The 26,959-nt window shown below is 43.9% G+C and overlaps 3 protein-coding genes across 5 annotated transcripts; 1 reads left to right on the forward strand and 2 right to left on the reverse strand.

Moving 5' to 3' along the window:
* Positions 1-212: 212 nt before the first annotated feature.
* On the reverse strand, positions 213-7,456 carry nemf (nuclear export mediator factor). Its single transcript, XM_030116587.1, has 32 exons — positions 7,288-7,456; positions 7,112-7,180; positions 6,713-6,815; positions 6,139-6,264; positions 5,863-6,011; positions 5,676-5,743; positions 5,496-5,585; positions 5,333-5,406; positions 5,178-5,248; positions 5,021-5,096; positions 4,765-4,905; positions 4,468-4,676; positions 4,209-4,382; positions 4,048-4,111; positions 3,861-3,949; positions 3,665-3,768; positions 3,512-3,574; positions 3,315-3,427; positions 3,140-3,197; positions 3,000-3,058; positions 2,790-2,910; positions 2,418-2,709; positions 2,291-2,330; positions 2,165-2,214; positions 1,829-1,970; positions 1,661-1,738; positions 1,347-1,571; positions 1,213-1,248; positions 1,024-1,130; positions 907-950; positions 744-823; positions 213-605 (listed from the first exon to the last, which is right to left on the reverse strand). Exons 1-32 carry the CDS (start codon positions 7,344-7,346, stop codon positions 528-530), a joined length of 3,252 nt encoding a protein of 1,083 aa, XP_029972447.1. The 5' UTR covers positions 7,347-7,456; the 3' UTR covers positions 213-527.
* On the reverse strand, positions 5,076-26,582 carry wdr20a (WD repeat domain 20a). Of its 2 annotated transcripts, XR_003933544.1 has the most exons (6): positions 26,319-26,582; positions 23,405-23,587; positions 21,943-23,292; positions 19,414-19,557; positions 7,376-7,391; positions 5,076-5,086 (listed from the first exon to the last, which is right to left on the reverse strand). XR_003933544.1 is itself a non-coding variant. In XM_030116588.1 (4 exons), the coding sequence occupies exons 1-4, from the start codon at positions 26,580-26,582 to the stop codon at positions 19,504-19,506; spliced, it is 1,851 nt and encodes a 616-aa protein (XP_029972448.1). In that variant the 3' UTR covers positions 18,674-19,503. The 2 variants fall into 2 exon arrangements, 1 of the variants encoding a protein (XP_029972448.1); XM_030116588.1 differs by lacking the exons at positions 5,076-5,086; positions 7,376-7,391 and having other exon boundaries at positions 18,674-19,557.
* mok (MOK protein kinase) lies at positions 7,603-17,012 on the forward strand. 2 transcript variants are annotated; one of them, XM_030116589.1, is made up of 12 exons: positions 7,603-7,884; positions 10,523-10,637; positions 14,630-14,719; positions 14,832-14,902; positions 14,990-15,068; positions 15,163-15,211; positions 15,308-15,486; positions 15,773-15,874; positions 15,953-16,126; positions 16,268-16,427; positions 16,507-16,704; positions 16,887-17,011. In XM_030116589.1, exons 1-12 carry the CDS (start codon positions 7,704-7,706, stop codon positions 16,962-16,964), a joined length of 1,476 nt encoding a protein of 491 aa, XP_029972449.1. In that variant the 5' UTR covers positions 7,603-7,703; the 3' UTR covers positions 16,965-17,011. The 2 variants fall into 2 exon arrangements, with proteins under 2 accessions (XP_029972449.1, XP_029972451.1); XM_030116591.1 differs by lacking the exon at positions 7,603-7,884 and adding an exon at positions 8,070-8,306 and having other exon boundaries at positions 16,887-17,012.
* Positions 26,583-26,959: the final 377 nt, after the last annotated feature.

The raw sequence follows: 26,959 nt of genomic DNA on the forward strand, positions 1-26,959 counted from the left end.
ATATTTGTGGGTAAATGTGTGGGTTCTGTGTTCTGATCGAGGCTTCCAAAGCCTTTAAACTGTCCTGCGTGGCTCCTGTAGCATTTGATTTATTTATTGAGTCCCTTGAAGTACAGAAGTATGTTAGAGGTTGAGCCACATTGCACTGAAATGCCTGGTGTCAGCAGGGCTTTGTTTGTATTTGCCTGGTTTGCACAAAGTTCCCGTGATGTTTTTTTTATCGTAGGACACAACGCATACTCTTATTGCAATGTACAGTTTGTACTTTAAAGAATAAACACATGACCGTGTTGCGTTCTTTGTCGTCCAGCTTTGTTCATTTACAGGTCGTCGATCAACAAATACAATCTTAAAAATAAAGGAATCGATATTCAAACAAAGCTGCAGGGTGATCGGTGGCCCTGCAGCCGCATGTCTTTGTTTTATCGAACTCTGCAGCCACTGAACAGAATTAAACCGCAGCTCTGTGCCCATGAGCAAGTTACTTTTTTTTTCACCCCCACCACTTCTCGTCAGTTCGTCTTCCCTCATTTCTTCTTGGCAGCGAGGAGGTTTGGAGCGGAAACCTTCACTTTTCCTGGCATGTTTCTGGACAAATCCGAGTCCTGCAACACAGGATGGAACCAGACTCAATTCTGAAAAATGGAAAGTTCCTCCAAACAGTGGGGAGTATGATTAAAACAATATTTTTAAAGCGATGCACAGCAGAACTGTATAAAGTCCAGGCAGAGACCAGCGTTTACCTTGACGCTGCGGAACAGGTCTTTTTCTCTGGATGAGGCCTCTTTGGCTTTCATGAAGCTGAGCACAGCGGTGCGAGCAGCTGATGGGAACAAAAACAGAATAAATGCCAACTTTAATAATGACGCCATCATAAATATGACTATCTGAACAAAACATTTCTACCTTTTCCTTTTTTCTGAGAGCCAGGCGTCAGCTTCACTTTGTGCCTGTGGGGGATAAAGGCTGGTTGACACACCGCCTCTGCAGAGAGTCTCAAACACAGAAGTGAACGTCACTTACTTGTAGTTGGAGAGCGCCGTGTACGGAGCACAGACGGGCACGGCGAACAGCAGCACGTCCTCCATGTGAGGCTGGCCGGTCAGAGAGGTGAGCAGGTTCTCTGCTTCCTGGAGCAACACACACACACACCAGATGGCTCACAGTGAGGCAGTACTGAAAGGATTTCTTGATTTGATATTAAAAACCCACCTCTGCTCCGGGGTTGTCCTGATCGACATCGTCTTCCTGGAAGACAAAAATAGCACAGGTGAATTAAACAGTGTATGCACATTTATTTTATGTCTGAATCAGTAACCAGACAGCTGATGCTCTCGGTTCTGCACCTTGTCGTCCTGGTCTGCAGGAGCCCCGTCCTCTCTGGGCTGCCTGCCCTCCTCCTCCTCCGCCTCCTCCCCCCCTGTCTGCTGCGCCGTCTTCACCGCGGCCTCCGCAGGCTGGGCTTTCTGCTGTTGTTTCTGAGGCGGCGGCTTCCTGACGGGCTCGTCTTTCCCCTTCCCCTTCTTTCCTTTCTTGCCCTTCTCCTTCTCGTCCTTTGCAGAGCCGGCGGACTGCAGGAGAAACACATTGGAGACGTTTTGAGTGGAGACAGTAAAACCAACTCAGAGCACCGTGTGTCATGATGTTCATTCTTTCTCACCCCGAGCAGCTGCATCATCAGCTCTCTGTCCTCTTCATCCTGGTCTTTATACTTCTCTTTGATCTTCTTCAGCTTGTTCTACAGCGACGGCAGCAGAAACACCAATGACCGACTAGAACCGGAATTTCACTATTTCCACAGAGAGTCAATGTTGTTGTTCATTCTGACCTTTTGACCCCTCTTCAGGGGCTGCTGGGAGGGCCCTCCTCCACTTTTGGACCCCTGATCTGCTGCTGATCCACCAGATGAAATCTCATTCTTCCCCTCAGTGTCCACGCCTTCCGTTTTCTGCTTCTTCTTCTTCTCCTCTCTGAGGATCAGAAAACATTTTTTTTGTCTCGGGTCTAATGGTGTCAGTTTTCTAGCAGAACAAACAGCTGCGCACAGAACAGAACTGATTCTCTGATCAGGTTAGTGACCTCAGTTTGTTTGATGAAAACTGATATTCATGCGTTTGTGAAAAGACGTTAAAATCTGATTTGTGTTTTTTGTGAATTCTCTTACCTCCTCTGTTTGGCAGTCATGTGTTTTTTTCCTTGTGAATCCACTTCGGCCTGAAAGGTATTGCATTAAATAAAATTAGTACGTATAATTCATATTTATTTAATATCTGGAGATTTAAATACTTGCCTGTGCGGTTGTTTCTTTTTTGAAAACAGGGACGGTGCTCCTGAAAATCCAGAGTTCAGTTCAATCGAGTGTATTAATAAATACGATCTGCTCTGCAGAAAACACGAAGGTTCAGCAGTGAAATCACCTGCTGGGTTGTAAGTGAGAGAGGGAAATGGTAGTATCTGGAAAGCTGACTTCTTCCTCCTCTGGCTCCTCATCGCTGTGCTCCTCTTTGCGTCTCTCATCCTCGGCCTCCGCGGCGCTCTGCTCTGACAACCTCCCTCCGTCTGCTGCAGGCGTCTCCAGAGCGCCGTCCGTCTCTCCACTGGCTCCGCCTCTCCCTTTGTCGTTCTCCTTCTTGGTCTTATTTTTCACCTCTTTGGGGTTTCCATCGTCTCCTCTTTCTTCTCCTGGATCGTCATTGCTGCTGTCGTCCTCTGAACACAGAACCCAAACAAAAAATTGTGAAAACACCTGAATAAAGATCCAGATGAATCCAGTCGTTGAGTCCAAGCACCTATGAGTTCATCTCCATCCTCCAGGAGCTCAGCGGTCCTGGACGTCACCTCCTCCAGGTCTTCCTCCACAGTTTTCACTTTGCGCTCTCCTCGATGCCGCGACACGCTCTGCTCGTCCACCTGCAGGAGTTCAGCAAAAAGAAATGAAAACTCCTCGTTTGTTGAGGTTGATGACGGAAAATGTTCTCGGAGCGCATCGTTTCATTTACTTTGAAGAGGAATCCAAAGCCCATAATCAGGTAAGAAGGAGGCAGGAAATTTTTCTTTCCTGGAGAGAAAAAGAAGTGAAGAAGCTGGTTTAAAGAAAGTTTAACTTGTACACCGTCAGCGAAGAGAAGCAGGGCCACACCTCTGATCATGAAACTTCCAGTGGTCAGGTATTCTCCAGTGGGAGCCGTCTTGGAAACCTAAGAAGGTTAAATAAACACACATGCTTCCATGAAGGTCTTTTACGGCTCTGATGAGTCTTGAAAGTTTTATTATGTAACGCTGCAAAATGGCTCAACCTAAACTTGATGACCGACCTGGTGATGATGGACCCACCAGGCACTGGTGACGATCTTGGCGTCCCACGCCGCGCTGTAGCAAATAGCCATGGTGCCGGCTTCAGTGAGGGTCCGAGGAGGGATGGGATCCCCTGGAGGGAGGAGAGGGAGGAACAAGTCAATGAAGTACTAAAACCTCCACGTCACAGTGAGCTGAAGACGAGCCGAAAGCTCACCTGAGGGATTCTTGATGACGCAGCTGGTTGCCCCGTGGAGGTCGGCGTGAACGTAGATGTCGCCTGAGGAATTACAGATACAGCTGGTAATGAAGGCAAAAAAAAAAAAAAAAAAAAAAAACTTTTTAAATGTTCTCTGCAGTGGTTCATTACCGGCCCGGAGGTAACGCTTCACGATCATCTCATTCTGCTGCTGGTCTCTTCCTGCGATGACCAGATAGTTCTCAGAGCTGATGAACCACAAGAACTTCTCAAACCTGCAAAAAAGAGACGGTGATAGTTTTTTTTTCCTAACTGATCAGAGTTTGTGCACAATAATCATACGCGCTGATGCATAAATATGTCTTACCAGTAGACCTTCCTGGCCTTCTGAATGGTGGTGACTGTCTGGACTTCCTTAAGTGTCTGCTGTGTCTTTTTCTCTGCAGATTTCATGGCCTTCAAAGAAATGACAGGGAGGAAGCATTGAGTAAAATGTAAATTTGAAAGTGCAAATTTACTGCAAAGGTGTAAAATAAATTATCATGATTTTGCACCTTATCTGCAGCTTCAATGGTTTTTTGTTCCTTCTTCTCAGCAGTGCGTTTTGAGTCGTAGTACCTAAAATTAATTGCAAGAAGAGACAGTTTAAGAGACAAACGTCTTCATGTACGCTGTCGTTTGGGTCTAAACTCTAACACGTGATGTGTAAACCCACTTTTTTGCATTAGCGTAAGCTGAAAGGCCAAGATCCAAATCCACCAGCTGGGGCTTGTTTTTGGAGGGCTTCTTGTTCTGTCCCTTGTCTTTATTTTTGTTTTTCTTCCCCTTTTCCTGAACCACATCACTTTTCTCCTCCTCCTCCGGGTCCTCCTCGGAGATATAAGGATTCCTGGGAAGACGAGGTTGAGAACGACACTTATTAGCAATAATTAGCTCCTAAATGTTTGCATGTGTTGCCATGGCGATGGTCTCACTTCAGCAGCATGGTGATATGGTTGGTCTGCAGCTTCAGCTCCTTGATGGCGCAGGCCACGGGGTCCCCGGCGGCCTGCGCCTCTTTCACAATGATCCCGATCTCAGTCCAGTCCACCTGGTTGGCCAGCGCGCTGCACACCACCTGCAGCGCCCTCTCCACCACCGGCAGGTTCATCTCCACCAGCTCACCTTTGAACCTGTCGATTTCCTGCAGAGCACGAGATGGATTTCTTATGCATGAATTAGCAAGGGAAAAAAAAGAGCAAAATCAGGCAGATGTTCACAGCATCACTAACCTGTGCGTGGTGCAAGGCCTCCAGTCTGTGCTCGTGATCTTTCTTGACATTCTCCAGCTTCTTCAGAGCCTGTTTTTCCTGCTGCAAGGCCTTCATGTCGATTTTTTGACTCTCCATTTTAGAGAAGAATTCATCGACTGCCTGCAAGGTGGAATAGCAATAAATATGCCTTTTAAAAAAATGTAATGCATTAACCATTGTTTCCAAAAAATTGAAAGCAAATAAGACTCCTCGGAAATTTATTTTTTGGATTCACCTTGTCGAATGTGTCAAACTCCAAATATGAGCTCTTTGCATGCTGGGCAAACAGGAAGGGGTGGAACTCATCATATCTACAAAGAGACAAAATCATGGTAAATAAATACCTGAAAAAACGGTTACATCGTTTTCCAGAGTGTGAAATCAAGACATACGTCAGCAGCTCTTCACAGGGTTTTCCAGGAGTGAGGCTTGGTTTCTTCTCACTTTTCTGAATGATGTAGCCCTTTATTTGAAAGAGTTTGTACATTTAATACATCGTTCACATCAGGTCATATTAAATGCAGCTCATGAAAGATGTTCTAATTACTTTGCCACTGAAGTTCTCAGTTTCTTGCAGGTATGTTTCCGCAATCTTCATGGCCTCCAAGATTTTAGGTGCAACTGAAAATCAAATCAAATCAAAGGAATTTTCAGATTTATGGAGTAAATTTACAGGAAAAAAAAAACGTACTCTGAATGCTCTACAATACCTTGAGCCACATCAGCTTCACTGTCGACTTTGACAGAGCCTGAAAGTCCTGCTTCGATCAAACTGTGCTCAATCAAAGTGGCTCCATAGGCTGTGTGGACACAACAGACACGAAAAGCAAACATCACAAAACACTTCAAATGAAGCAAAACACATAAGAATGTGTTGCCTGGCTACTTACGGAGGTGAGGGTTCAAAACCCTTTTCACTTGCTCTCCATTTGATGCTTTGCTGAGGATTTCAGTCAGTCTACATATAGACAACAATAAAAAAAAAAAACACTCCTGCTTTGATGTGTTTTCACCTCATTTTCACAAATATCCTTCCTTCACTTCAGACTGAACAAGTCCAAATAAATCTGAGGTTACCGCTCCAAACTGATGAGAGGCTCAGGAGGTCTGGCGTTCTCTATGGGGTACCGCTCTCTCACGGCAATCTTCACATCTTCGGCATCTGCTGCACGGAACCTCAGCAGATTCAGGATTGTGTACTCATGGTCCGCGAGGATGACGTTACCCTGAAAAAACACACCAACAAATGTGGAAGCATGCGCCCACACGAAGGTTTAGATTCCAGCTTATATGATCTGAACAATAATGAATGTGTGATACGTGACTTCAAATAACCACAGAAACAACACTGACCCTGTCGTACAGTTCGATAATCAGGTGGTAGGCAGCCTCGTCTGAGCCAAACTGGATATCGACGATCCTGTCAATTCCCAGCTGCTTAACATGGGCCAGTCTGCGTGTCTTCAGGTGCTTCCGACACTATTGGGAGAAAAAGGTGTTCTGATGTTTAGTTTAATAACAATCAGTCCAACAAAAATTAAGAGTTACTTAATATGACCGGCGTTTTTATGGTATTGGAGAAATAACAACACTGACAATGTAATAAACTGCAGTCATTAAAAGATTTAGCTTCCTTTAGTATTTAATATCATGTCAAATCGGTAAGTGAGTCAAAGTGCTTCCTATTGTGAGAAAGTTACTAGTTATATGTGTAATCTGAACAATTACAGCTTCATTCATGCCACTCTTGGACCACTTTTTCTTTTAGTGAAGCTGTTTTGTCACCATGTTTCACTATAAGTGTGCAATATAATGTACGACACAACCACTATGACTGGGCTCTTCTGTGTGGAGTTTACAAAAACATGCATGTGACAAAAAGGTATAGAAGGTGGATCGATGGACAACCACTATGTTGTCTTCTTACTTTCATGGCAAAGCCTGAAGGCATCATATTCTTGGGCCATTCAAAGTCTGTGGAGTGAATCCGAGTCCCAGATTCGATCAAGAGTACAGCTTTGCTGTCAGGCCTGAAGCAACAAGAAAAAAAAACGAGTTACTTTAAGACAAACACTTATAATAATAGATGCAACTATGAACATTTACCTACATTTTGTGGTTTGGTCGAATTATTGTTTGAGTAATCAATACATTCACATTTTGATTTTGCTGTGGAATTATTTGTGAATTGTATAAAATAATTAGATTACTCACAACAAGAAGAGCAATTTTGCAAATAGATATTAAAGGTTCATTATTCCATGAGGAGACAAACAGTTAGTAGGATTGTTTATAGACTGTCAGTGAAATTTCCAGTAGTTCTTACTTCTGCAGACGGATGAGATACGTCTTGTTGTCGATGTCATACACGTTATTTACTCTCATGCCAATGTAGCTGCAACAAGGAGAAAGTTCATTTTAATTCATGCTTCAACATCTGTCAACAAATTCCCATTAGCCGAGAAGTGGCTAACTTAGCTTAGCCTGGCACTGGCCACCTACTTGGCATTGATCTCGGCAATAACTGCCCTGATATCCACAGTGGTGAACCTTGTTTTCATGGTGACTTGTGTCCTGGAAACAATCACACAAGAAAAGAAGGAAAACTAGGAAAAACTTATGAAAGTCATACACATTTCTGGAGCACAATCAGAAAAACATGCAGGTAACTTCCGGGCATGCGCAATAGAGGCCGTTCCGACGGGATCCGACGAGGTGCAAAAGAGTGCATTCGCGCCTTACTCACGCAGGCTCCGTGCGTGGTGTGAGTGCATTGTGTGTGCGTGAGGAGCGCAAACTGCCTGGTAACGTTTTTTTCTGTTGTGTGAATGCAGTGAATTGGCAGCTCTGCGCCCGGAGGAACTGTTTCTCCACTTCTCCAGGCTCATGGTCTGCTCTGGAGCAGCGAAGGTGCACCAATGATGCACTATTCCAACTGGCTTATTGACGTGAAAAACAGGGCAAGCCTTCGAAATGCGTGTAAAACACCGCCTAACACGGACTGGAGTAACAGGGGGAATACTGTGGACATCCGAAACAACCCGCAGTCCGGTGGGAAAACATCCGAGCTGATGGTCACCACCCACCTCTGGAAGAGAGGTAAGCGCTTTGATTAAAGCTGCTGGAAAAAAAATCGGAAGTCGCGACAAAAATTAGGGCCTGTGGTGGAATATTCTGCGAGACTGGCGTTTTGCGGGGTATTTTCCCCCAAACAAAGCAGGGCGTATTGTGTCGCGTTGTTGGGTTTTATGTGCGATTTTTCCACGAGGCCGGTGTGAGGAGTTTCCAGTTTCCTCCGCAGGTCAGAGTGGAGGGCGAAGGCGTGCCCCGTTACCAAGGCGACGGTCAGCTAACACGGCTGCTGGCGGGGGCTAAAGCTAGCGCCACTTCACTGTCCTTTTCACCCCTCGGTGCACCAAAATAATCCCACTTTCAAACCCGGCGGTGAAATGTATATCTTGGACACGAAGGTCACAGACAATCGACATACATGCGGCGGCTAAGACTCATAGGAATGCATCGTAAGTAACGAGTTAAAACAGTGCAATGACTGATCTGACAGACAGACCGTCCAACTCCGTGAGATCCTGTCCAAGTCTCTCTCCCGTTACTGTTTTAACCATTATGTGCAGTCGGCAAATTATTCTGTTTAAATATTTTCTAATCTATATATAACTTATATAATGTCTTTCAATTTTTATAGAGAAATATGTATAGATCATATTTTTTTAATTAATTTAAATTAGCTGAAAGCCCAATATTTATTATTGTCTATAGCTTTGTACTTTAATTGAAGCATTCTTTTGGAACTACAGGCGGCATAGTGGTGAAGCGGTTAGCTCTACCACCTAAAAAGGGGACTGTCCCAGGTTTAAGTCCAGGTTGGGGCTCGGAGCCCTTTGTGTGCTGAGTTTGCATGTTTTTCCTGTGCATGCTTAGGTTTTTCAAAAACATACATTGACCTTGATCGTCTTCAGATCACCCATATGTGTGGATGTGAGCTGACTGTCTTTGGCCGGTGATGGACTAGTGAACTGTCCATGGTGAACCTGTCCCCAACCAATTGTCACATTTGTTTTGTCCATTGCACTGTTATAAAACATTTTTAAATCCTGGCCCCCTGCTATGCATATGTTGTCTATTCTCCTTCAGGATTTGCATTATTAAACTCTGTAAATGTGTAGGAATGTGAAAAGCCACAATGACATAAACTTGCCTGAAGAAATTATTCATGTATGACTGCACTCAGGCTGTACAGTGGCACAGTGGTTAGTGCTCTTGCCTCAAAGCAAGAAAGTTGTGTGGAGTTTGCATGTTCACTGTGTGTGTGTGCATGTGCGTGTGTGTGTTTTCTGTGGATACACGTGCATGTGAGGTTAACTGGTGATCCTAAAGTGCCCCCTTGGGGTGAACGTGAGTGTGTGGTTGTCTGTTTGTCCTGTGATGGACTGGTGACCTTTTCAGGGTTTATCCTGCTCTCACCCATAGTAAGTTGGAATTGGCTCCAGCCCCCTGTTTAAGATTAAACAGTACAGAAGATGGATGGATAACTGCACTCAGTCATGGTTTTCTCATGTAAATCAAATCTCTACCAATGACAACAGACTATTGAGGACCTTCTCTTTTAAACTGAAGGCTCCTCCCAGTCATGGAGGGTAAAACATGATCTAATTACTTTGCAGGAAATATAAGCAAGTTACCGGTATTGTTTTTTTATCTGAATAGCAACACCATGATGTTTTTGCATTATCTTGCCATTTTGATCTCATGTATCAAATATCAGATTACAAGATCTTTCCATTTGTAATGTAGATGACCTTTAAAAGGATCAAGCATGCAGGCAACTATTAATGCAAACCTTCATTTAAAAAATCTTTAATCTATTGTGGCTCAGATCTACTGCGATGCTAAATGTGTGTCTTGGTTTTTTTTATGTTGCTTTAACTAATTTGATAATTTGGTTATTGTTTGCTCATTAATTTCTTCAAGTGGCTCTGTCCATGAGAGATATTCAGTTTAAATTCAGTTTGCTATACATTATGGTTGTTCACATTAGGATGACCTTATTTTGCCCATTGGCTGATTTGTGTCATTCTAATTAAGACGTTTGTTTAAAAAAAAAAAAAAACAGGGGGGGGGGGGGCAATTTCCACCTAAACCATTCCATCTTCAAGCCCTGCCCGACCTTTGCCCTTTGCTTTAACTCTGTCAAGTAGAAAAAAAATTGCACATTAAATTCTCTTTAAGTGAAGAAGTGAAGACAAATATAAAAACCGTAGGTATAAGACAGTTTTGGGGTCCAATGTATCAACATTTAAAGAATGGATTAGAAACTGAATTTTGGATGGTTACTTTAGACTTAATTTAAATTAAAAAAAAAAAAAAAAATCTAGCTTTATTTTCTGAATTTGTGAAGACTGTTCGATATTCATGAATACAGAAGGTATTTGTCAAACTAAACTAAAAAAAGAATGTGTTTCAGCTCTATATCAACCAGAAATCCCAAATTCCCTTCCCAATATAATCATCTTGGGCTTTAAAGCCTACGGGGAACGTTCCAGTTTTTTCTGTTTATGGAGCAGAGGATCTCCCTGTAGATTAACTAGACTTGTTGTTCGTGCCGTTTCCTTCCATCTTCTGTATCGCTTTACTGAAGTTGGGCTCATGGGGAAAGAGAAGTGTGTGCTTTTGCCTATTTTTTTTCCTGCTTTTCAACACATTTGTTTCATCATTGCAGGCTACAAAACGATCAAGAAAATCGGGGAGGGCACATTTTCGGAGGTGGTGAAAACTCAGAGCCTGAAAGACGGGAAGTTCTACGCCTGTAAAACCATGAAGCAAACGATTAACAGGTACTCACTGTGCACTTGCTAAAAAAAAAAAAAAAAAAATCAGTGGTGCAGTTTCCCCACCGTCCTGTTTGTTATGTACTGACTATTGAAACTGGAGTCTGCAGCCTGACACCCCCCCTTGCCTTAAGTATGCTATTAGATATCAGCTCGCTCTGCCTTTGACCTGGCACTGACGAGGCAACAATAGTTGTCGGTGCTTGAAATGCGAGTTGTCGGTGCAAATCTGCTTTGCTATTTATTAGGGACCGAGCCCCGGAGGGCAAGGTGGCCACAGGCCACCTTGCCCGTAGGGCAAGGTCTCTATTGTTATTCGTTCGTTTATTGTCGTCGTCGTTCTCTATTATTATACTAACGCCCAAATAAACGCCAATTTGACCCCCTAAACATGCACGAAAACTCACCAAATTTGGCACGCACATCATGACCGGTGAAAAATTTTATAAAATGGAAAAATTAACCCAATCTACCCTCTAGCGCCACCTAGAAACAGTAAAATTGTTGCCACGGTCCGCACGAATGTCGCAGAGAGATCAAACCAACACTCACGCGTTCGTCTCATTGAGATCTAAAATTCACGCGCTGACACCCCTGACCTAAATCCAACAGGAAGTCCGCAATTTCCCTTTCAATGTAAAAGTTTGCTCAAAATCACTCCTCACGAAAAAATTATCTCCTCCGAGACCGTTTGTCGTGCATACATAAGAGTCACGCGACGTGAAAGAGGACAAATTTCTCTACAAAAGTTGTGAACAACTTTGTCAAAAGTCTAACGGTGTGGATTTTATTAGCGTACAAAGTTGGAAGTCTGAAATCCTGCCTTGCTCCGGCCCTCATCCGTTATAATGGGCAAAAAAGGAAAAAAGTCGCCTTTTTTCAGCACCTCGAACAAGTGGCGACTGCAGCTAAACCGTGACTCCTATCAACAAACCGAGCACACGCAAAGTTCCAGCAGGTTCTCCCGAACAAGATGATGTAACATAAGTGGGGAAAATATAATGTTATATGTATGTTTCCACAGGTAAGACAAGGTGTGCGCTCTGCATTTTTTTTGCTCTCAGTTATAATGGAGCCGGATGGGGAAAAATCTCGCGCTTCTCACAAACTGAGGCCTCTGCGGTCCAAACTAAAAGTCTGACTGCTCTGAAAGCCTCACCAACTGAAAGAGAACAAATTTTCCTGTCAAACGTGATATTTTTTGTTCAGTTTTGCCAAACAGCAAAGGAACAAGGAGCAGTTGTTTCGCAGAAGGAAACTGTAATTTTCTCCTCTCTCCACTCTAACTGAAATGACCATATATGGGCATGCAGAGCAGTTACACAGCTGACAGCAGCTGTCAATCAAACTCTGACACTCAATGACTTCATTCAGTGAGTCAGGAAAGCAGAGGGCAAAAGCTAACTACTCCTTGTTAATGGATGGGAGATGCTAACTACTCCATGTTAGTGGATGGGAGATGCTAACTACTCACTGTTAGTGGATGGGAGATGCTAACTACTCCATGTTAGTGGATGGGAGATGCTAACTATTCCATGTTAGTGGATGTGAGATGCTAACTACTCCATGTTAGTGGATGACAGATGCTAAGAGCTACATGTTAGTGGATGGGACATGCTAACAGCTCAATGTTAGTGGATGGGAGATGCTAACAATTCCATGTTAGTGGATGTGAGATGCTAACTACTCCATGTTAGTGGATGACAGATGCTAAGAGCTACATGTTAGTGGATGGGACATGCTAACAGCTCCATGTTAGTGGATGGGAGATGCTAACAATTCCATGTTAGTGGATGGGAGATGCTAACTACTCCATGTTAGTCGACGGGAGATGCTAACAACTTCTTGTTAGTGGATGGGAGATGCTAACAGCTCCATGTTAGTAGATGGGAGATGCTAACACCTACATGTCAGTGGACGGGAGATGCTAACTACTCCATGTTAGTGGATGGGAGATGCTAACTATTCCATGTTAGTGGATGTGAGATGCTAACGACTCCATGTTAGTGGATGACAGATGCTAACAGCTACATGTTAGTGGATGTGACTTCCAACAGCTCCATGTTAGTGGATGGGAGATGCTAACACCTACATGTTAGTGGACGGGAGATGCTAACTACTCCATGTTAGTGGATGGGAGATGCTAACAATTCCATGTTAGTGGATGTGAGATGCTAACTACTCAATGTTAGTGGATGGGAGATGCTAACAACTCCATGTTAGCGGATGGGAGATGCTAACAACTCCATGTTAGTGGATGGGAGATGCTAACACCTACATGTTAGTTGACGGGAGATGCTAACTTCTCCATGTTAGTGGAAAACAGATGCTAAGAGCTCCATGTTAGTGGATGGGAGATGCTAACTACTCCATGTTAGTGGATGGGAGATGCTAACTACTCCATGTTAGTGGATGAGACATGCTAACTACTCCATGTTAGTGGATGGGAGATGCTAAATACTCCATGTTAGTGGATGGGAGATGCTAACAATTCCATGATAGTAGATGGGAGATGCTAACTCCTCCTTGTTAGTGGATGGGAGATGCTAACAATTCCATGTTAGTGGACGGGAGATGCTAACTACTCCATGTTAGTGGATGGGAGATGCTAACAATTCCATGTTAGTGGATGTGAGATGCTAACTACTCAATGTTAGTGGATGGGAGATGCTAACTACTCCATGTTAGTGGATGGGAGATGCTAACACCTACATGTTAGTTGACGGGAGATGCTAACTTCTCCATGTTAGTGGAAAACAGATGCTAAGAGCTCCATGTTAGTGTGTGGGAAATGCTAAGAACTCCATGTTAGTGGATGGGAGATGCTAACTTACTCCATGTTAGTGGATGGGAGATGCTAACTACTCCATGTTAGTGGATGAGACATGCTAACTACTCCATGTTAGTGGATGGGAGATGCTAAATACTCCATGTTAGTGGATGGGAGATGCTAACAATTCCATGATAGTAGATGGGAGATGCTAACTCCTCCTTGTTAGTGGATGGGAGATGCTAACAATTCCATGTTAGTGGATGGGAGATGCTAACTACTCCATGTTAGTGGATGGGAGATGCTAACTACTCCATGTTAGTGGATGGGAGACGCTAACAGCTCCATGTTAGTGGATGGGAGATGCTAACTACTCCATGTTAGTGGATGGGAGATGCTAACAATTCCATGTTAGTTAATGGGAGATGCTAACTACTCCATGTTAGCGGATGGGAGATGCTAACTTCTCCATGTTAGTAGATGGGAGATGCTAACTACTCCATGTTAGTGGATGGGAGATGCTAACTACTCCATGTTAGTGGATGGGAGATGCTAACTACTCCATGTTAGTGGATGGGAGATGCTAACAATTCCACGTTAGTGGATGGGAGACGCTAACAGCTCCATGTTAGTGGATGGGAGATGCTAACTACTCCATGTTTGTGGATGGGAGATGCTAACAATTCCATGTTAGTTAATGGGAGATGCTAACTACTCCATGTTAGCGGATGGGAGATGCTAACTTCTCCATGTTAGTAGATGGGAGATGCTAACTACTCCATGTTAGTGGATGGGAGATGCTAACAATTCCATGTTAGTGGATGGGAGATGCTAACTACTCCATGTTAGTGGATGGGAGATGCTAACTACTCCATGTTAGTGGATGGGAGATGCTAACAATTCCACGTTAGTGGATGGGAGATGCTAACTACTCCATATTAGTGGATGACAGATGCTAAGAGCTACATGTTAGTGGATGGGACATGCTAACAACTCTGTGTTAATGGAAGACAGATTCTAACAGCTTCATGTTAGTGGGTGGACGTCTCAGTCGCTGGCCGGCGGGGAGGCTCGGTCCCGACCAATGCCGCTTGCGGCTTTAATTATGTAACAGTCCTTTACACCATAGTCACAGTCATAGAATGATAAATGCATTCAGAATTTTTGATTTTGAAATAAAACGTATTCATCTCCCTATGTTCAACCTGATTTGCTCTTTGCTGAACAGTCTGGAGCAGGCCAACAATCTTCGAGAAGTCCAAGCGATGAAGAGACTCAGCCCTCATGCAAACATCATCCAGCTCCATGAGCTCATTTTGTGAGTGCTGATCAATTGTTGTTCCATCTTGGGCTGAAAATCCTTTCTTAGTCTCACGGGGGGGGGGAAATTTACATGTCTTTTGTCATAATAATTTCATTCTCTTATTCAGCGACAAAGAAACTGGAACGGTGTCTTTGATATGTGAGCTGATGGAGATGAATATCTATGAGTTCATACAGGGTGAGTCCGACAGACTTGAAACTTGATGAATTATTCGTCCAAATCTCCACAAGTTGAAGGATTCTGACGCCTGTCCTCTCCCTGCAGGAAGACAAACCCCGCTGCCCGAACACACAGTGAGAAACTACATGTATCAACTCTGCAAATCACTTGAACATATGCACAGGTGGAAACAGAACTTCTATGCTCATGTTTATCAAAGGATCGATTTAAATAAATTATTCAGATCTGCTTATGTCGGTGTCTTTCATATTTTCCAGCTGTGGGATCTTTCACAGAGATGTGAAACCAGAAAACATCCTCATAAAAGTGCCGTAATTTCTATTGTTTTATAGAAATTGAATACCTTTTTTTTTGTTTGTTTTACATGCATATATTCACAACAGCCTTTTGTCTGATTCACAGCAAAATGTGTTGAAGCTGGCCGACTTCGGCTCCTGTCGGAGTGTGTACTCCAAGCCTCCGCACACAGAGTACATCTCCACACGCTGGTACCGGGCCCCCGAGTGCCTCCTCACCGACGGCTATTACAGCCTGAAGATGGACATCTGGAGCACCGGCTGTGTCTTCTTTGAAATCATGAGGTACGTCCGCAGGGGGACGACTCATCGTTTGAACTGGAGGGTCGGATCAGATATCCGAGCCGTGGTGGAGACGACCCACCAGGTGGTGCATGGCTCAGATTTGAATGCAACAGGAAGAGTATCCAGTTTTAAAAGTGCATGTTGCTGAGTCAACACTTCATTTGATCCCCTGTACAATAACAATACACTTTTTGCATTCAGTTTTCATTGTAATGTGATCCCGACGAGCACAAACAAATACTATGCAAATGGGTTTATTGTGTCTTTATGCACCTTTGCGTTCCAGCTTGAATCCTCTCTTTCCTGGGACCAACGAGTTGGACCAGATTGCCAAGATCCACGACGTGTTAGGAACGCCCGATCAAGCTCTTCTCCGGAAGTTCAAGCAGTAGGTGGTCATTCTCAGACGCGCTTGTTACAGAAGCAGCACATGTAGTCGTGTTTTACGGGTTTTGTTGTCTGGCAGGTCAAGAGCGATGCATTTCAACTTCCACCCAAAGAAAGGCACGGGCATCTCACGATTGATCCCGAACTGCCCGGCTCCCGCCCTGTCGCTGCTTTATCAGATGCTCGCCTACGACCCCGACGAACGCATCAGTGCGGAAACAGCTCTGCGACACACCTACTTCAGAGAGATCCGGTAAATGTCTCGAAACCAGAGACAAGGACATCGCATTTTAGTGATTAGCAACGTCCATCCATGAAACTATCAGTTCTGAACTGTAAACATTATCAGATTCATGTCTGAAACTAAAGAAGCATTTCGGCTCATGTCTTCCAGGCTGGCGGAGAAGAAAGCCGAGACGCTCCACAGAGTTTCTGGGACAGTGGATGGAGTCGGGGGCAGCGTGATGCAGAACGCCTTCGAGCATATCTGGCGACCAACCAGACTTGGCAAACAGCTGAGGGGAAGACACACGAGACAAACGCCTCTAATGAGCGTAAGTCTAGACTCCGCCGGTCCAGTTTAGAGTCATCTGGGGTGAGATGTCAAAAGCTCGCCTTGTACTTTCTCCCCAGCACAACTCTAAGCATGTAGCAGACGCCCTGATGAGGAGGAACATCCCCCACTACCCAGCAGAGCTGCCCAAGCTCAACGTGGTCCTGCCAGGGCCGCAGATCACCTTCCCAGTGTCCACCATGCCGGCATTCAGCGTCACTCAGCGAGGCACACTGCCAGCCATCACCTCCAAGAAGTGCCAGTCACAGTTGGCCAAGGTAACCATGATGAATACAAACACTTCCTTGATTCCTTCTGTTCTCTAATCACACATTTACTGGTTGGAAGCTTCGGTTCTGAAGAAAAACCTGTACGTCTCATCGATACAGCCGAAGCCTTGCTCTTGTTTTACAACAAGGGCTCCGATTTGGCATTCAGGCTGCACTTCCTCTCTCCACAGCCCCGGGATGAGTCACACCAAGCAGTGTTCAAGACTTACCACATGCCGCCGCTGGACAGGAAGCACGAAGGCTACTGAGAGCCAAAAAAAAACTGAAGTATTAGATTTGAAAAGCGCCTCTTGAAGCAGGACAGACCCGTACCGAGCGACACGGCGAGAGGACAGTGCGGACAGAGCTGATGTTCCCTCTAACCTCAAGAAAAAAATGCAATAAAGGCCACAAAACGAGTCATCAGTTCTGTTCAGCCGTGACTCCATTCATCATATCACCAAACATTCTTCATACAAATGTTGCATTAACAGTGTTGAACAGTCCTGTTTTACTTAACCAGGTCAGGTGACGTTTACAGCTTTTTAAAATCAGACCTCTGGTTCAGAAAAACAGAAGCAATATGATTTTACAAACTGTTTAGACCTGTTCATGTCCTCCGATTTTACAACTTTAAACCACGAAATATCGTCTGGGTGACGTTGACAACAAATCTCATTAATTTGCCTCCCTGCAGTGATCGTATACTTACAATTTGGAAGTTTGAAGGTTGTGTGTAATTAGTGAGAAGTGACCTTGGGGTAAACACTCCGGAGATCTTGAGGGTCGAACGTCAGGATAATGAGCTTCCTGGTAAAAGCTGCAACATGAAGACGAGGGAGCACTTCAAACAAATCTCCAAGTACCATTCAGGAAAAGGAGGCTGAAAAAAAACGTCCACGTGATCAGATAATTAAAATAAAGACACTTTAGGGAATCCTGTGACCAGAGACACGTCGCTTCCAGGAGGAACTGAAGTTTAAATATGAGCTGAAAAGGGACATGAAGACATCCAGGAGAGGCCAAATTCAAATTCTACTCCAATCATGATCCTGGCGAGTTTCAGATCAGTGTGTATTCATAAAACGGCAGAAATTGAGAACACTGATTTAAGTCTTCCTACAGCAGAATTAAATACTTTTGAGATTTTGAAGTTGTAAAATACTGAATCTCCAAAAATCAGCTTTCTTATTTATTGCAACGGTTTCAGTCAAACTGACTTTAAAACCGACAGTCTCCCTGTAGAAACGGCATAAACACGTCAAACTCATTCACACCACTACATTTGGTCGAGACATGTTGTCCAACTGTAGATTCATAACTTGAACTTGGCTTCAACAGACAGGACAGTTCACAAAACACCCTGATTGTATATTTAAAAAAGAAAAACAACAAACCCACATGTTAACATGCTCGTAGAGCCACTGCAGATCGGCTCTGTAATGGTTGAATGTTTCATATGTAGCTTCGGCCAGGACCTTTGCACCTCGACTGAGGCACTGTGGCCTAAAAATGTACCGTCTGAGAGCTGTGAGCTCAGCGCAGCAGGCTGTGATTTTACTGTTGGCTGTTGTGACGTTTTATCCCAGTAAAGAAAGTTGCATCACGTTGTGCTTGTCAGCTGTCGTCATTAAAAAAACACGTCATGATTTCCTTGAATGCTGAGACCGTGTAACACTGTAAATGCACAACACACAAAAAAGAGCAGAAAACCATGTATTCAAGATTATTTTAATATTATTAATATGTATACTTTAGGCTTTAGAAATATAACTATCAATGACAAAACTTCCACTGGAGTAATGGTCGTTTGCTTAGGCCCCCATCAAATCAATTAATTACAATATACACAATATCATACAGAGCAGATTTGAATCTGAAATAATATTAAAATAAATGCTCAATAGATAAAGGTTTTAATAGGTTTTTTTTTTTAATCATTTTCTTCACCTAATGTATTAGCCATCTGTGAGTTCTGAGCACACCCAAAAATGTAAAGCCATTTTCTTCTAATAAACTAATTTAAGTGCAAACCTTTTTTTTTTTTTTTTAATTCCTTAAAAAGACTATGATTGCAGCATCCAGCTTTATAGATTCAGAATTCAAAGACTGAGGATGTTATCGCCAAGTGCAACAAGGCCGTCCTCAACCTCCTTTTTCTTGTTCCATTAGAGTAGTTATATAAAAAACAAAAAAAAAACAAAGGAGCTAACAAAATCAGTGCAAAGTCGTCATCAGGGAAAAATTCTACTGGAGAAGAGGACAGGTGTGGTGGGTGGATGTGGATGGATGCAGAGTATTCAGATGCTAACGCACTTGGTCATAAAAGGATAGTTTGCCCAAAGTTTCAAGTTGGACGCCCCCCAACCTGACACTTCTATGAAAAAAAATTAGAAAAAAAAAAAAAACTGAAGGAGGGGCAGAGATTATAAAAAAAATTAAACAAACTATCCCTTTAATCACAAGCCATAAATGTGTGGTTTGCATCTAACAAAGCCAAGCCTTAAATCCAAACAGTCTGATGAGATCTGACATGAAAAACAAAGCTTAAAAAAAAACTAAGATGTGCTAAAACTCCAGAGAACAATAGTACATTAGCGCTACAGTCCACACTCTTCCTGTTCCACTCCTCCCCTATGTCAAGTGAGTGAAAAACAAAAAACAAACAAACAAACAAAAAAAAAAAGCCATTACAAAACCTGGGAGAGGAAGGGGTACAAAAGAAAAGGAAAACTTGCAATGCTTGCAGGGTGAAGAGCAGCATCAGACTCTGGGTTGCAGGGTTCTTTAGCAGCAGAAATATTGTGGCTATACTACTGTTCCACTGGGAGAGCTGGCTTGGTTTTGGGATGACAATAAACCCTGGAAAAAGGAAAACAAGGAGATTTGCATTGGGAAAGTCCACATACTGCAGCAGAATCAAGCAACAAATAGCTGATTATAAAAGCTGGCCTGCCTGGTCTTCTCCACATCCCGGCCCCCTGCACTGAACTTTCCTTATCTTTAAAACCGTTTTCCTTTCTTAATCCTCTTTGTCATTTCATCATAACTGTGTCAGTTCTGATTGCATGACTCCAAAATGGATTGTGTCGCCTCGTCTCCTTTTGCAGGTCACGTCTAAGTCAAATTTTAATTGCAATCTGAGCAAACGACTCAAAAAGATCAGAGCTGGGCAAAAGCAAACAAAACACAGTAAGGAAAAATCAGAATTGAGCCTTAAGGCCTGATGGAGACTGAGTGTTTTCAGAATTCTTCTGGAACAAGGCACTTCTGTAAAATGACTGATGCGTCATTAAGGAGGCGTTTGGAAGCTCGCCATCTGACCTTCCAGAGCAAACTAAAGTAACAAAGGATCTGTACTGGTCAGTATCACATGTCAGCCGTCAGTCAGAGAGCCCGACGCCTCAGCTCCACCCCCAACTCAGAAAACCATCGCTGGGTGACCGGCAGACAACTTCACATTTGATTAAAGGTGCAAGATGTAAAAATGTAGGTAATGTCACTTTTGTGCTCGAGACAGCTGCTGTACTAAACAGTTTATCATCAGTTTGTCAGTTTATTTAAACAATTTATACTGAATTTTCTGACACATTTGCTTCTATTTAGTTTTGTGAAACTAATATTACACTGTATCTCTTCCCACTGTGTGTTTGAGTGGTCTAACAGCCTCTTGGCCTTTTCCTGGCAAAATCTTTCAAGCCGGACACAAAAGAGACATATACCGGAGTGTGTGCACACACTAAGCTGGAAGAACGCGCAGCGCTGCAGAGATTTGCTCGACAAATATGAGAGCCGTTTGCATGAAAGCTGAAATGAGAGTGGGGTTGGGGTTCAGTGGCGTCTCGTCAAATCCAAACTAAACTCAGAGGTTCTGTTCAAATTCTGCTCCTTGGCAAGAAATCTTTCATCAGCGACAACTGTTTGTTTACCTGTTGACTGGTGGCACAACTGTATTAAACATGCATTTGGGGGATGAGCAGAAACGTTTCCTGACAGTTCAGGAAATCGAATTAACTGTCAGGTTGCTGTTTCTTCAATAAGTATCATACGGTTCCAATATGTCTTTAATATATATATATATATATATATATATATATATATATATATATATATATTAACCATCCAATGAGTCAACGACCAAGAAAAGCTGTTCAACTTGGACAGAAGAGCTCTCATATTCCCCATCCCACAAACGCATATTCCTTGGAAATATGGTACTGTTTCACTGCAAAGAAAAAACTGTACAACAAATTCCCTAAACCTTTTACGTAACAAAACGGTTACTTTAAATGTGTCACTGGAAAAGAGGGCAGAAGTACTCCAGGTTTTATTGATCGCTCATGATTTAATTGGCATTAGCAAGAATGAAGCTAGCCTGCTTGCAACCTGTGCCAGCTAACACAGTCTGAAATTTTGATTGTTTCGATGCATCGAGATATGAGCCGCAGACTCCCACGTCACTTCAACGGTTAATTTAACAGAGAGCCGTCTCCGTTCTGTGCAGTAACAAAAACTGAGAGCACATTATTCAACATAGTCTCAACAGAGGTGTTACAGATTAACACTGATCTGAAACATCTGAGTTATTCTAGCATCATTAATGCTGATCATTTTCATCACAGGACAAAAAAAATATACAGTGAGCACAGGTGGTTAAAAAAGGAAAAGAGAAAAAGACGGTGCTAATGTCACCTGTTTGGGTTAATCACTAGTGTCTGGTGCTTAAAACAAAAAGAAAAATAGGAACAAAAGATGTGTTAGCATGTGATTTTAAATGACGTGTGTATTATGTTAACAAGGAAGCAAGTCCAAACTGGAGCTGGCCACCAAAACCCAACCGTGTGTGTATGGAGATGATCTTTGTGCTGCGCATTGTTGGATGATTATGATGGACCAATGAACAAACACACTTTGTATGGATTCCTCATGTCTGTTCAGCCAGCTTGTTGATGCAGAAAAAGATCAGATCAGAAAGAATTGTGTTCAAAAACTATGTTTTCGCAGGTTATATTTGAAACTCAAGCAGAAAGTGTCTTTCACCGACAAGCAGATGAGCAAAGACAAAAATCTAAGATGTTAAATTATCTGCCTGCAGAGTGACAGACAATAAAAGCTAAAAAGACACTAATCCAAATCTCCACTTTATGGTTTGCGTTCAGAATATCTCTTATTCCTTAAGTGCGAAAGATTGGCAGACAACGTCATCACTTGAAATTCCCCCCATGTCCTACGTTAAAAAGAACTTACCACTTTGCCTGGCCTCGCCCATGTGCAAATAAATCCCTCCTGACAAGCAGTCACTAAACAGTCCTCTAAAAATATGAGTACAGTCAGTCTCTCGTGTGCTATTTTTTTACAGATGAGGGGCTCGAGGAGGGGCACGTCCTCCATGCGGGGGCACAGCAGGGTGCCCAGAGTCTTGGCGGGGTCTGTTTTGGTTTTGGTCAGCAGGTTGAGCTTGTCGCTGCTCTTGCTGCTGATGTGACCCATGCTGTGGTTGCGTTTGTGGTCCTTCTCGTGGTGCCGCTCCTTGCGGTCGTGGAGTGACAGCGTGGCGAACTTGCTCACGCCGGTGGCGATGGCACTGTCCATGATGCCGCCGCCGATCCCGCCGCCGCCCCCGCCGCCCCCGGCCTTGTTGGTGCTGTTGGCCGTGGCGGTGGTGCCGGCCGAGTGGGGCAGGCTGTTGGAGCGGGGCAACGTGGTGGAGAGGGAGTTAATGCCAGGAGTATTGGCACCACTGTTGTTTCCGTTAGTAGTGTTACTAGAGGTGTTTGTTATTATGGTGGCGCCCGCCGGAGGGCTTGTAGCATTCATCACATTAGTATGCGTTCGTGTCCGTGAGAGTGGAAGGTGGGGGAAAAGGATGTCCTCGGTGAGGTCCCATAGGCACAGCTGAGTGTCCTGGCCCACCGAGCCGAACCGGTACGTCACGCTAACGGGCCGGCTGTCCGTGGAGTTGCGCTTCGAGAGTCGAGACTGCGTGCTGTTGGCCCGGTCTCGCCCGAAGTGGATCATCTGATCCTGGAAGTCCTCGTCGCTGCCGCTGAACTCCATGGGGTCGCTCTCCTCGACGCTGGTGGTGTAGTGGTCAAACGCCACCACGCTCACCCACGACTTGTGCCCGTGACCCCGGGCTATGACCCTGCAGTCGAAGAACGACCAAACAGTCACCAGGTCGTCCTCGCCGCCCGCGACTATGTATTTCCCGTCGGGGCTCCAGCACACGCACAGCAGGCCGCCGAAGTAGCTCTTCATGGTGCCGTGGAGCTCGACGGCGTCGAAGTTGAAAACCCGCAGGAAGCCGTCCTGGCTCACGCAGGCCAGGAACTTCCCGTCGGGAGAGAAGGCAAACTCGTTCAGAGCCCCCTCTCCCACTGTCCATTTGAGGAGGGGGTTCCGGGTGGATTTACTCTTGCAAGTGTGAACAGAGTAGTTTTCTCCCTGCTTGAGCAGCTGGTAGTGTGGCGCCGTGGTGCCGCAGGTGTGCTCCACGTTGTACAGGTACATATTCCCGCTGGCGTGAGAGACCAGGAACAGGCTCTCAGAACCGGGAACCCATTTCACGCATGTTACTCTGGATTTGTCTATTAATCTCTGGCAGGAGAGAGCAGAGGGAAAAGATGATTTCAGTACATTAGGGTTAAAATCATTTTTACGACAATCGGTGATGTGGCGAAAAATCCAAAGTGAGAACTCGGACTCTAACCTCCTCATTGAAGAGTTTGCTCGTCTCTTTCTTGATGGGGTCAATGAGCTGGACTTGTCCTGCCGAGAAACCCACAAGCAACGACACACTCTCTGCTGTGGCGGTGAGGTGGTTGAAGTCATGACACGTCGGCTGCGTCCCCTTGTAAATGCGTTTATCTATGGGCTTGCTCAAGTCAGCGGCCTGGAAAGACAAGGCAGCGACACACGGCGTGAGAGCAGCAACCAGTAAACCTTTCCAGTGACTTCATGCATTTTGTTGCATGACACAAACACACACCCACACACACTGCAAAAAACAAAAGTTTTTTTTTCTTTCTCACAGCTCCATTCCAACATATTTTCAAGAAGCTTGTGTTTCTCTTCTTCTATCCAACAACTATTGTGTGATTTGGTCAGAAGTTCTAAATGGGTGAGGTGAAGGTGGAATAGCAGACATCACATGTTGCCATATTTACTTTTTCTTTCCGTCTCCTCCCAGGAGCAGCTTAAACAAACTTCCCTGCTGTTGTGGAGTATTTATCCACCTCAGTGTTGAACGGCGGCTGGAGCTGCACTCAAATCCTTTTTTTTTCTACCGTTGTCTGATCTCAAACACACTGACACAGAATTCAAAAAAACTGAAAGGACCTTTAATTTCAGCCTTTTTAGCCAAAGCTTCAATAATAAAAAGCCTCTTGCAACAACTGTGTTGAAAAAAAAAAAAAAAAAAAAATACTACCCACAACATAAAACAGGTGAAATGTGAAAAAGAATCAAGTGGAGAGAGTCGACATCTCTCTATAACACTGTGGTTGTTGTAGGTGTCAGGGAGACCAGCCAGTAGCCATACGCTAGATAACAGCATAACAACGCTGCCATTTGTTAATGAATTACAACTCATATTAATGGCAGAATGGAAAATTCTCTCAGACTAATGATGACTCTGTGGTTCCTGTTATCGTTACAGCTGCGATGCTGAGTGTTTAGGTATCAAAGTGTCAAAGGCCTAAAAGAGGTTCAAATGAGGCTCATTTTGAAAATGCAAACACTTTAATGGCATTACAACGTCTGAGACAGCGCTGCAGTCAAGTGAAAGACGCTTGCTGCTTCAAACACCACTTAACCAACTTGTAGATACACCAGTGTGAACAAGTCTGACAATGTGTTTTGCTGGTTGTCTAGGCAGTTTGACGTGTTTACACAACAATCCCACATTTCATCTGTTGTTGTGAGTAACAGAAATTCTCTATTATCTCTTCTCCAGAAATCTCGAAGTTACAGGCACCAGGATGGTGTGGGAAAGAGAACAGAGCTGGTGCTTCTTGTTTCCCTTCAGGAATAGTGGAATATATGTTCTAATCTCTGACTGATAACCTGAAATCTAAACTGACACAACACAAAGTCGGGATTCAAATGTTACTTGTAGTTAAGAAGCATCCTCCTACTTGACATTTTTTGCACAGTGAAATTGCTCAAACTGGGTTTAATGTATCTTATTTTCCACAAACATTTGATCATGTGTCTCTGTACTTTAGTAGATACATCAGTGTTTCCATGCCTATTTTAAATTGAGAGAGCACACATGGCTCTCACATGTTTCTGTGATAATATCAAAAAGCTGTGACACACTGCTTAAGTGTACAAGTCAGCTGATTCTTGTAAACCCTTGACTTGTAAACTTTTGACTCAGCCACCGACAAAACACAAAACACTGACAAAGCAAATAACACTGCACTATATTTTGACACCTCAAAACAATGGGCAGTGTTGTGAAACTCTCAATCAATTGAAAAACATTGTGCTATAAAAGGTGAATGATTTGTGAGCGGAAAGAACACAATTACCCATTTTTGCTACTTTCTGAATATTTTCAACATAGTTTAACATTATTTGCAGTAATAGTAATAATGTTATCAACAATCAGTGGTAGGAACCATGTTCTGAATGCTTCATACTGTTAAGCTTTAAAACATGAAAATCACTGAGTCTTACTTATGCAATAAGGATGATGCAAGTTAAACCATATTAACCTGCATTTACCCACGAAAATGAGGAAACTAACAATCACGGTGCAATATTCTGTCATTTATCCTTTACTATATCTTACTTTTGACTTACAGGACAACATTTAATATCATGTTCTATGTTGTGCACTACACGCAAAGGTACTGTGGTTACCCTTACAAACTAAAAGTGACCAAATCGAACAACAGTTCTATTATACTTAAGTCTATTTGCTCTACTTCATGCCTGATCTACCATGGTTCTTGCCCTGGTTGCTGCATTGTATAATAGATGATTGAATATTTCAAAGGAATCTTAATAGCCCTTGGCATTGTATCCTAGATTGTCACGTGCATATGTTCATATTTCTGGCATAGCATTGTCCTGTCAGATCTTATCTCAAATAAAGAATGTTCAGTCAGCTGAGCTGCCAATTGTGTCCAAACACACAAGCAAGCCATGAAGCTGTCCACACACTGGCCCTGCTTGGCTGTAGTCTGCCCATACCTGTCCGTCCACACAGGTCACCACAGGTGTGTGTAACATAATGCTGTCACTGACTACACTGGCGGTTTCACCATAAACTACTCCCGCTACAGAAGCTTTTATGAACCTGACAGTTTCAAAAGTGCAAAATACACCCTGATGACACTAATCCAACCGGACAACTAAAAGTAAAGCGCGGAGCCGGAGTTCAGCCGCTGGCCTCGGAGGAGTAGCTGCTGGCTGGCTAGCGTTAGCCCGTTAGCTTCGCAATAGCTTCGAGCTAACTAGCTTAGCTGTCGGCTAATTTGAAAGTCAAGCCCCTGTCAGAGTTTTTTAATCCCACAAAACGAGCCTGAACTCGGGCGGCTGGTCCCGCAGCAGTGACGACTCGCTGCTCGCGGCACCGCGGGTGTCCGCAGCGGCTAGCCGCGTTAGCTCCGTACCTTTCTGACGCCTTTGTAGATGTAGAAGTAGAGCTCACGGCCCACATTGAAACAGATCCGGTCGCCGTTGCCGGACTGGTCGTTGACGTTGACGAAGGAGACCTTGACGGGGTTGGAGCCCTGCGAGTTGAAAGGCACCCTGTTGGGACGGCTGTATTCGGAGTGAGTGAGGAGTTTGTAGACGCCTTCCCGAGTGGTGAACTGAGTTTTAATTTCGTTCATCTCCTTCCCTCCTCCCTCCGCCGCCATCTTTGAAATTAACATTCATCCCTTTCCCCCAGGCCGGATCTTACGCACGGATGGGAGCGGGCGCCTCGGCTCTCCCGTTCCCCCCACAGGCGCACCGGAGAACTGAGCCGGTCACTGGAGACAGGAGTCTACTTCTGCTTCAATTAAATCATACATTAAATGAAACGTTTTCATTTGCTTATTTTTTCCCCCAGACAATATTTTGACGATGAATTATTAACAACAACAAAAAAATCCTATGTTGGGTGTCACTTTTTTATTCTTCCCACTTGTTACAGTGACTTTACTTCTTTTAATGATTTGTTATTTTGTTTAATATAGTCTATTCAAGGACAGAGATTTAAAGACAATGTTTTGAGATGACATTTGTATCATAACTATTTTGGGAAATT

The sequence above is a fragment of the Salarias fasciatus genome, chromosome 19 (assembly GCF_902148845.1).
Source record: "Salarias fasciatus chromosome 19, fSalaFa1.1, whole genome shotgun sequence".
In the NCBI taxonomy this organism is placed as follows: domain Eukaryota; kingdom Metazoa; phylum Chordata; class Actinopteri; order Blenniiformes; family Blenniidae; genus Salarias; species Salarias fasciatus.

What these genes read in the sequence shown, in the direction of transcription:
- mok (XM_030116589.1), top strand. Translation starts at nt 7,704, where the DNA reads ATGATGCACTATTCCAACTGGCTTATTGACGTGAAAAACAGGGCAAGC. An exon ending in CACCCACCTCTGGAAGAGAG is followed by an intron (nt 7,885 to 10,522) that starts GTAAGCGCTTTG and finishes TCATCATTGCAG; the next exon opens with GCTACAAAACGATCAAGAAA. An exon ending in GACAAACGCCTCTAATGAGC is followed by an intron (nt 16,428 to 16,506) that starts GTAAGTCTAGAC and finishes CTTTCTCCCCAG; the next exon opens with CACAACTCTAAGCATGTAGC.
- wdr20a (XM_030116588.1), bottom strand. Translation starts at nt 26,582, where the DNA reads ATGTTAATTTCAAAGATGGCGGCGGAGGGAGGAGGGAAGGAGATGAAC. An exon ending in GCAAACTCTTCAATGAGGAG is followed by an intron (nt 23,293 to 23,404) that starts GTTAGAGTCCGA and finishes CTCTCCTGCCAG; the next exon opens with AGATTAATAGACAAATCCAG. An exon ending in GGGCGAGGCCAGGCAAAGTG is followed by an intron (nt 19,558 to 21,942) that starts GTAAGTTCTTTT and finishes TCCTTTTTCCAG; the next exon opens with GGTTTATTGTCATCCCAAAA.
- nemf (XM_030116587.1), bottom strand. Translation starts at nt 7,346, where the DNA reads ATGAAAACAAGGTTCACCACTGTGGATATCAGGGCAGTTATTGCCGAG. An exon ending in TTATCGAACTGTACGACAGG is followed by an intron (nt 6,012 to 6,138) that starts GTCAGTGTTGTT and finishes GTGTTTTTTCAG; the next exon opens with GGTAACGTCATCCTCGCGGA. An exon ending in CATATCACCATGCTGCTGAA is followed by an intron (nt 4,383 to 4,467) that starts GTGAGACCATCG and finishes TCGTCTTCCCAG; the next exon opens with GAATCCTTATATCTCCGAGG.